At 28.5% G+C, this 10371-nt stretch overlaps 1 protein-coding gene across 6 annotated transcripts; it reads left to right on the forward strand.

The window, feature by feature from the left end:
* The first annotated feature begins 1064 nt into the window (after window positions 1-1064).
* On the forward strand, window positions 1065-7859 carry LOC107926892 (uncharacterized). Of its 6 annotated transcripts, none has more exons than XM_016857836.2 (5): window positions 1070-1249; window positions 1811-6142; window positions 6238-6318; window positions 7039-7271; window positions 7352-7859. In XM_016857836.2, exons 2-5 carry the CDS (start codon window positions 6016-6018, stop codon window positions 7430-7432), a joined length of 522 nt encoding a protein of 173 aa, XP_016713325.1. In that variant the 5' UTR covers window positions 1070-1249; window positions 1811-6015; the 3' UTR covers window positions 7433-7859. The 6 variants fall into 6 exon arrangements, 4 of the variants coding, with proteins under 4 accessions (XP_016713325.1, XP_016713326.1, XP_016713327.1 ...); XM_016857837.2 differs by having other exon boundaries at window positions 2201-6142; XM_016857838.2 differs by having other exon boundaries at window positions 2225-6142.
* The last annotated feature ends 2512 nt before the right edge of the window (window positions 7860-10371 follow it).

Genomic DNA, 10371 nt, shown 5'->3' on the forward strand with positions numbered 1-10371 from the left:
TAGAAACATCTTTGACCTCCTCCTTATGGCTCTTCGTAAGTCATTATCTAAATCGTCGCCCAACCTCTCTACTTCTTTTTTTCTCTCAACATGTGTAGATCATAAATGTGTAGACAATATACTAAAATTATGTGGAAAAAACTTATAGTTATCTTAAAAAGTCGCATTTGAATATTGATTGAAAACTTTAAATTTTGTTTAAAAGGGTTTTCATGAAATCTACATGATTTTCATTTCAAACACTTAGGATAAGCTTCTTTGAATTGATAAGTGATGATGGTGACTGCAATAATTAAATAAATAGCTATATAATTCTATGACATGTTAAAATTAGAATGAAATTGCATACAGTTAATTTACATTGATTTCAATATCTACGAAGATATTCAATTTTTTTACTAAGCCCCTTTAAGCTTTCGTCCATAAGCACCCACCAATGTTTTACCACTTGAAAGAAAATTGTGTATATTATATATAAACTTTGGTTAAATTTTGCTATTAGTTCTTATATTATATCTAAATTATGAATTTAGTTTTATTGCTTTTGCTCTATTTTAGTTCCTATACTTTTCAAAATTTAAAATTTCAGTCATAACTCAAATGATAGCAGTTAAATTCATTGGGTTAAGTTATGCTATTAGCCTTGTACTATGCGTAAAGTTGTAAATTTAATTTATATTCTCTAATTTGATTATTCTTAATTTTTATACTTTTCCAAATTTGAAATTCCAGTCTTGATGTAAACAATAGCGATTAAACTCTTTAATTAGCTTTTCTGTGAGTAATAAGTGGAAATAATAAGTTAATATAAAATTATATTACACATTTTATGATGTTTGCTCCTTAAGATTTTGAAAATAACAGAATTTAATGAATTTAATAGCTATTGATTAAAATCTCAGAATTCAAAAATATAAAAATTAAAAATTACTAAATTAAAATATAAATACTAACAGCCTGTTTGGTTGAATGGAATGAGTCATTCATTCAAGCCCGATTCAATGGGCCTACTACAATACAATGTTTGGTTCATTGTAATCTCTTATTACAGCTGGGCCTGTTTAGCTTTCTATTCCTCAAAAATATCGAATGTCATTCCTTGCTCCCACCATTGAATTGCAATTACATGTACGGAGGAATAAAGAAAAAAACCATAACCTGCCATTACTGCCCTTTACCATTCTCCCTCACCAAGCACCTTAAGCCACCACTCCCCAAATCTTGTTTCCTCATTCTCATTCAATTTCAGGTATTTTATTTTCTTTTTTTTTCTCCCTTTTTATATCTTCCATTTTTTTCTTTACTTTTTCCTATTAGATCTTTGATCTTTGCCATTTTCTTTCAAAATGAAAATTTGGGTATCTTTCATTTTCTGATTTAGCGTTTGATTTTTACTTTCTTTTACTTCTGGGTATTGTTTTTAACCATTTTTATTGTATTTGAATTTGTTTTGAGAAAAAAAATTGTAGTTTTTGAGTGACTGTTTAAGCTTGAAAATATCTACTTGTTTATGTAGATCTTTTCTTCTTTTTTTGGTACTTTAGTTTTAGTAAAACAAAAGTAGGAATTTACTAGTTTCTATTTGGTTATTTGGTTACAATTTTTTTAACTATTTGATTATTTCCACCATTTCGGGCCCTAGGTATCATCATTTTTTTTAATGTTAATTAGGATCCATATATGTTCAACTTCTAGAGCATGCTAATAGGGGTTGTTGCTAATTTTGCTTTGAATTACTTGACTTCAATCCCATTATTTTGCTTTATTAATTGAGTTAAAACTCTTGCCTATGAATTGGGGATTCAAAAAGGTTCTAGGAAAGTTCTTGGGTTGCTTAGAGGGGGACAGTGAAAAAGAAGAAGAAGAAGAAGGGAGAAAGAGGAAAAGACTTAGGAAAATTTCTTATTTTTGCTTATTTTCTTTGCTGTTCAAATTGAGAGGGAAGAAAGGAGCTGTTGCATGTTAAATTTTGAGCTCATTTAGAAGCTGGTTTCTTAAGAGATTCAGTAAACATCTTGAATCTTTCCTTAATCCTGGATGCCTTGTGGAAATGAAAAGTTTGGAGAAGGGAAAAGTCCCATTCCGAACCATGTATTAAGATGTTTATATGTGTAAAATACCATGCAATACTTTTAAGTTAAAACCATTATGTTTTAAATGTGTTTTCTCTTGAAATAATGGAATGGTTCGTGTGTTTTAGCTAAGTGAGTGGTTGTGGTTGAAGGTGGCAGTAAGAAGGGAAAGATATTGCTCAAGGGTAGGCTCAATCGTTGTTCTGTAAGTTTTCAGAGGATGTATGTCTAAACATTCATGCTTATTTAATGGTTAGTGTTGTAGGTATTACATGGCATTTAAGAGTAATTTAAACCAAGTTTTGGTAGTTAAAGAATAGTGAAAAGTTTGTTGCTTGTACTGTCGATTGAAGATGAAAAATTGTGATTTAATTACCTTATGTTATTGTTGCATGTTGTTACTTAAATTGAAGAGAAAAAATTATTTTTGTTTAATTCTATGCCATTGTTGTGATTACTATTCGAATGATAGGAAAATTTACTAATTTAGTGCCATATTTGAACTGTTGTAGGAAACTAAATTGAGAAGTTGTAGTAAGCTCCTTAAATTCCTTTTAAGCTTGCTAAGTGACTAAATTGACATGCATGGTTCGACAACTTTGGTATGGTTAAAAATTTGGTCATAAACTGAATTGTTGTATGTTGTTTAAGTGAGGTGTGTTCTTTAAAGGAAATTTGTTTAAATTGTTGTATTGAATTAATGATTATACTTGTAAGTTTTTATTTTTTTTGAGAATTTTTGTGGTTGGAAATTGTTAATTAACAGTGAGTTACGACTAGTAAGGTCCTTGAACCTTTAGCTTTCGATTTTGTCCAAAATTTTATTAATTAACAGTATAGAAATTGTATGAAGTAACAAACCAAGCCTTAACTTAATAATATGTTTATGTTCATAAAGTTGGACATGCTATTGTCATTCGGTTAAGTTTAATTATTCTAATCATTTGAAGTTTTAATGTTGTCCAATGCTGGACATTTCCATGTCATTTAGTTGGACTTAATTGTTTGTATTATTGGTAGTTTAATGTTGTCCAAAGCTGAACATTTTTAGGATTATTCGGTTGAATTTAAATATTCAAATCATTTGAGGTTTTGATGTTCTCTAATGCTAGACATTTCCATATTATTTGGTTGAGTTAAATACTTTAATTATTTTTCTCTATTGTGTTATTGTCTGAAATTTTTTTTATATATATTACGTCGGTGATGTTGCATGTTGAATTTTATGATTTTTGGGACATGAAGGACGTTGTTCGACTTTGAACAAAATTTTTGAGTAATTTTTTAGATTGACTCTCATGATTTTGCCTTGTTTATGATTTTGAATTCTTTTCCATGCCTACTGCCATCCTGTTGTTTACCCTAATAATTGTTGTTTCAAGCATACCAAGATTTTCGCAACAAAAATACCATCACCTCACTAGCCATTATTAATAGCAACCAATTATGTATGCAAAATATATGCTATAGGCTATCATATCATAGACGTAGAGGTGTTTTAATGTTAGTTCCTTTGATCCTCAACACACTCTCACTCTTAGGGCATTAAGTTGACGTTCAGAGAAGATGATAAGTTGGTTGGTTACAACAGCCACTCGGAAGTGCATACAATGCTTCATAGAAGCTAGTGTATAGAACTTGATTGGCTACCCAAGTCTTAGTTAAGAGGGAAATCTTTTTCTTCTAGCTTGGACTACTTATATCCATTACTACACTATATTTTCTTCTTGTGTTGAAGCTTTTGCATTGTAATTTCTACCATAGTTTTCTGCTTTTCGTTGAGTACATCAATTAAGTTTCATTTATCCTGAAAAAAGACTAGTTTTAAGTTTCTATTTTACTTTTTATCTTTTACAATTATGATGTTCATTCTAGTGATAGCAACGTCTAAATTAAAATGTTTTTGATTCTATTCTTTTTTTTTTGAAAAAAAAATCTTATATTTAGATATCATTTTTAATACATTCATTTTCAAGTATACATCAAAATATAAATATCAAATACCAACATTTTAAAAAAGTGAAACAAAAAATAGATAACATAGTAAAATAGTTTGAAATGGGAATTCAATGATATTTAAACACCAATTAACCGAATCCAAATTCTAGGGAAATTTGGAAATTAAGGATTATTGAATTAAACAATATCGATTCTTGGGAGGAAAAAAAATTGCAGGATTGAACTTGTCTGAGTGAAAGGTTCAGTTGTTAATTCCCCCCTAAAAAAGGCTAATAGTACACTTTTTCTTCATCCCTAGCATATTTTTAGCAAAAATTATATTTCAATAATAAATCTATATATATTTTGCCAGTTATAGTTGTTCTTTCCATAAATGTAATGCAAACTGGTTGGTAGGTCTATCCGAAAGAGATGCAACATGTATATATATATAGACATATAGACGAATATTCAGTTCTTTATTTCTTTCTTTTTGATTTTTGGTCTTTTTCTGTTTTTTTTGTTCAACCGATAGGTTTAGCCACCATCCATTCAAACCTAAAAACCCATCCGAAAAGTGGGAGGGTTTGGATAAACCGCCTATTTTTCTTTCTATTTTTTATTATTATAAATTTCTATTGTGTCTCAATCAATATGTATTTTCAGTCATAAAGTATATGAGCAATATTTTAATTAAATAGCATATTCCCTATATCAACAATAACTATATAGTCGAAAATGGCTAGATCTTTGGTTGGTTCTATGTTTTTCCTTAACCTGTTTTTGATCCACTTTTGGATTGCATACTTCAAGTTGCCAAGTCAATGAAATCATATACTTCTTGCTTAATGTAAATTCTAGAAGCAAAATTTTTATTTACGATTGTTTAGATGTTCATCATTAATTTTTCTTTTAAAACAACTATAATTTTTGTTCAAGACATTATTATTTGCTAGACAAAAAGTCAATTTTGTTGAATGAAATTTGATAAAGAAATGAATTTCAAGTTTTTTACTTGCAAATATAGTTGTACTTTCCATTTTGTGCTTTGCAAAGATTCTTAATATGTATTGTTCATTTTTCTTTGGCAGTATGTTATTGCTTCCTCTTCTTTTTTGGTTTGCTTGATTGTTTCCTCCACCCACAATTGATCCTCTTGTATTCACTGAATCACTATAAGTTCTTTGGCAATTAAATTCTTTGATTTTGTTTTACTATTATTGAAACTAGTATTGAAGAAATGTGACCCTTTTACTATACTTTGAAGATATGTAGCACTTAATATCTTGCAATAATAACTCGTCTGTCTTTAATAGTACAAAGTGAGAGGTGTAAAAGAATTGGTTTTGCATTGACAGTATGGTTGCACATGTGTACAATTGCGAGTTGGTTCCTAGTTACATTAGGTGTTGTCCATAGCCTACATACTTATAGACCAAGGATTAGATCATATATTTTAGATTTTTATGCAAAACAAGATTATGTGAAAAGACTTGTATATGCTAGTGATGAGACTTGTATTGAACAAGTTAGGATGAATAGAATTACTTCTCTTAAACTATGTGAGATGTTACAAACTTTAGGAGGACTGAAGTTGTCAAGGAACATGCTTGTTGATGAGCAAGTGACAATATTTTTACATATCATTTCTTATCACCTTAAAAATCGAGTTATCGTCACTTTAAAAGGTTAGGGGAAACCGTTAGTAGATCATTTCACAATGTTTTAAATGTTGTCGTACTCTTACAAGATGTGTTATTTAAAAAGGTAGGGCCAATTACAACTAATTCTACAGACCCAAGGTGGAAATGGTTCAAGGTATTAGAGTGAGTTCCATATAAATATCATACATAATTTAGTTGATTTAGATTTAAATATAGTAACCTAACCCATACATGTGATGTAGAATTACTTAGGTGCTTTAGATAGAACCCACATCAAGATTAGGGTTTCAATAATTGATGAACCTAGATATCGAACGCGAAAAGGTGACATAGCAACAAATATGTTAGGTGTTTGTACACTTGATATACATTTTGTTTATGTTCTTCTTGGTTGGGAAGGTTCTATTGCTAATGGACAGGTTCTTCGAGATGCCATTTGTAGGAAACATGGATTAAAAGTTCCTCATGGTAAGGTGCAGAATTGAAGGAATTTAAATTAATTTTTAAAATCAAACTTTTTTGGAAAAGTTAACCATAATAAATAGTTTTTTTCTTTTTTATAGGTTGCTATTATCTAGTTGATGCTGGTTACACAAATTGTGAGGGATTTTTCACGCCTTTTAAAGGACAAAGATATCATTTGAGTGAGTGGTGTCAAGGTTCCCAACAAAGTACTCCACAAGAATTTTTCAATATGAAACATGCTTCAAAGCACAATGTTATTGAAAGATGCTTTGGGTTATAAAAACTTAAATGAGGAATATTTAGGAATCTATCATTCTATCCTGTAAGGCTGCATAATAGAATCATTTTTGCATGTTGTTTGATCCATAACTTTATTTAAACCTATATGAATCTTAATCCTATTGAAGCAGAGTTGGGAAAAGGATTACATGGTAATGTCATAAATGACGATGAACCAAATATCATAAATATTCATCCATTGGATACATGAGCTACTTGGAGGATGAAACTAGCCAATCAAATGTTTTATGAATGGCAAACATCTAGCAATTAGTTAGGTTTATTAAAACATAGTATAATGTTAATTTGTTTATGTTATTTCATGTATCTAGTTTGAATTGTCTTTATGTATTGTGCTAGATTTGTTGAATTACAACTTTAATTTATTTTCTTTTGATTCATTATGTATTATAACTCTATAAAGTGTCAACCTTATGATTCATAATATCGAACCTAATTTTAATTTGCGTTTTTTCTTAAGATATTTATGTCATAATTTCCACAATCAAGTGTTTTTTCCTAAAATTCTCAAGGAACAAAAAAGAAATGGGTTCTAGAAGAAGATGTTATGTTGGTTGCTTGTATGGTTGACTTGTACAATGTTGGAACCTATAACGCAGATACAAGATTCAAGGCCGATTATTTAAATGAACTGGAAAGAATGTTAGAAAAACTTTTACCTCATGCTATGTTGAAGGCTAAACCTAATCTTGAATCGAGGATTAGGACATTGAAAAGGGATTGGGCAATCGTTTACGACATGCTCAATAGAAAAGGCAATAGCGACTTTAGTTGGGATGAACATAGGCATATGGTTGTTGCTGAAGATGTTGCGTGGACCTCGCATATAAGTGTAAGAATTATTTCCTGTCTTTATTATCTTATTTTGACCAAACTTATATCTAATGTTGATTCCTTCTTCTTTTTTTATAGAGTCATAAAGCAGCCGGTCAATTTAGACATCATAATTTCCTTTATTATGATCAACTTACTTTCGTATATACAAAAGATTGAGCCACTAGGAAAGATGCTCAAACAACTGCAGATATTGTTGAAGAAATAGATATTGTTGAAGAAGGAAATAATTATCGTGGATGCGAAGATAATGTCTCCTTAGATGAGATGGATATCTTGGCTATACAACCACAAGTGTTGAAGCCAAGCCAAGGCGATTCCATATCTTCAAAGAAGAAAAAAAAGATTTCTAATGGAAGTGAACAAATTTCTACTTCAGTTACTGATGTTGTCATGTTATTGGGGGAAAACATACGGACAATTGGCCTTGAATTAAATAGGAGCATTGTCTCTGAGAAAGTGATTCAAGAAAGTGCTAAAAAATTATATCCGATCTTATGTGAAGTAGAATGATTAATTGAGGATAAGTGTTATTGTGTGTTGAGCAAAATTCCTAATCATCCAACGCAAATGATCATTTTCTTTAGTCTACCTTCTTCAGTGTGATTGGAATGGGTGAGAAGATTTCTTTTTGACCATTAAAAATCATGGTTATGTTGGTGATATTTTGGTAACTTTTTGTATATGTAATATTTGAATGGTAAGATGTCATTAGTAGAATGCCATAGATAGGGGTGAGCAAAATTCGATTCGACTCGAAAAAATAAAAAAAACTCGAATTTCGAGTTAAACGAATTGAGTTATTCAAGTTAACTTGAATTTTTTTTTCAAATTTCGAGTTCGAATTGAGTTGAGTTTTCGAATTCGAATAACTCGAATAATTCGAATAATTCGAATATCAAACTATAATATTTTATATTTTTACCCCAAACTCTCAAACCTTTTGACTTTTCTCTCAAAACTTATACTCTTTCCCACTTTCCCCCCAAAACTTTTACTCCCCTCCCATCCTAATCCCCCAATCTACCCAAAATCTATTTCTCACCAAAATTTTACTCTCCTATTTACTTTTTCTCAAAATTTTACTCCCAAAAACCCTCAAAACTTTTTATTTCCCCCCAAAATTTTTACTCCCTCCCACTTTCCCCCTAAAACTTTTACTCCCTTCCCATCCCACCTCCCATCTACCCCAAACCCATCCCCTCGCCCTAATTTTTTTTTAATATTTTCCCTTTAAAATTTTACCCTCCATTTACTTTCCCTCAAACTTTTATTCCCCAAAACTTTTTATTTTCCTCCTAAACTTTTAATTCTCACCCTTTACTCTCAAATAAAAATCAAAATTATCCAAAAAATATCACTAAACATAAATAGTAATAATTTTATTTATATATACTATTTATATTATTAAATTAAATTAAATTTCACATTTTATATTTTTTATATTATTAAATTAAATTAAATTTCACATTTTATATTTTTTATATTATTGAATTGTTTAGTCATATTGAATATTTATATTAAAATCAGATTATTAATTATGCCATAAAATATTCATGCTAAAATTTTATATTGGTATCAATTTCACATTTTATATTTAAAATAACTTTTATTAAAAAAATCACATTTTTATATTTAATATATTTTTTAATTCTAAGATACATAGTGACAAGAATCTGAAGATAATTGAAACAGCTAAGTAAGCAAATAAGCTAACCTGTATATAAAATATTAATAAATAAATTATGAGGTGATGAAAATTAATAAAAAATTTGATTAAGGTGGACAAATTTTATTATGATAGGTGACAGTGGTTATAAGGACCCAAAATTATTTTTTAAAATTTAACTCGAACAAATATATTCGATTCGATTCAATTCGAATTCCATTTCACTCGCCTAGATTCGAGAAAATTTCAAATCAAATTAGTATGATAAAATATGATTCACCAACTTGATTAACGATTCACCAACTTGATTAACTCGAAATTTTTTCATTCGATTCGATTCGATTGAACGCTCACCCCTAGCCACAGATGGTTGTAACTTTTTGGTGTTTTAAAATTTAACATATAGATTATGGCATATAAGCTAATGACATCTTGTAACTTTTTGTTAATGTGTAAACATTATGTTTGGATGTAAAATATAATTATCAAGCTATTTATTAGTTATAATATTTTACTTTTTAGTTTAGAAGATAATTAAATTATTTGTTTCGCTAATGATATTTTAGTACATTAAATATGCATTACAGTTTAAAAATAAAAAAGTAGGTTATATATTATTTTTATAATATTATATATTTTTATTTTTATTAATTCATATTTTAATAATATTTCTATTAAGAATGTTATTAAATAATATATTATTTTATTAAATTATATTTAATACAAATTATGTTAAAATATGATTAAATTATTTATTTTTAAATTATATTTAATAATAATCTTATTAAAATTTAATAACAATAACAATAATCATTTACCTAAAAAAATTCTATTAAGGGTAATTTGGTCATTTAAACATTTTTTTTTGCTATTATAACACCTATTTCATTGAACCAAACACAAGAATACTATTACTACTGTATTCCATTCCATTCAACCAAACAATCAAATTACTGATAACAGCTCTATTCTATTACAGTTCTATTCCATTACAACCCTATCCCATTCCTCCAACCAAATTGTTGTAAATCTATAACTTATATAGAGACTGATAATAATTTTTTTTTTGAAAGTAAAATTTGCAATTTTATTAGCTTATATAGTAGGCAAATATCAATACACTATCATCAAGTTGTCCCAAAATAACCGACTTTTTCAAAAAAAAAAATACAAAAGCATAATTATTTATTTAGCCCTTTAATTTTATAAAAAATTATTTTAATCCTCCATTTAATTTTTTTTTACCTCTTTTAGCCTTTAAGTTTTCAGTGTTTGTCAAATTACCACAAAATAGATAAAAAAATTAAGTCCGTTAGCTTTGTTGACGTGGCGTGCATGTGGATTGCCATGTGGATGCCACAAAAGCATTACGTAAATTTTGATAATTGAAAAAAATCATTTCTAAAAATTTAAATTTATTAAAAAATGT

The sequence above is a fragment of the Gossypium hirsutum genome, chromosome A08, assembly GCF_007990345.1.
Source record: "Gossypium hirsutum isolate 1008001.06 chromosome A08, Gossypium_hirsutum_v2.1, whole genome shotgun sequence".
NCBI classification, from domain to species: Eukaryota; Viridiplantae; Streptophyta; class Magnoliopsida; order Malvales; family Malvaceae; genus Gossypium; species Gossypium hirsutum.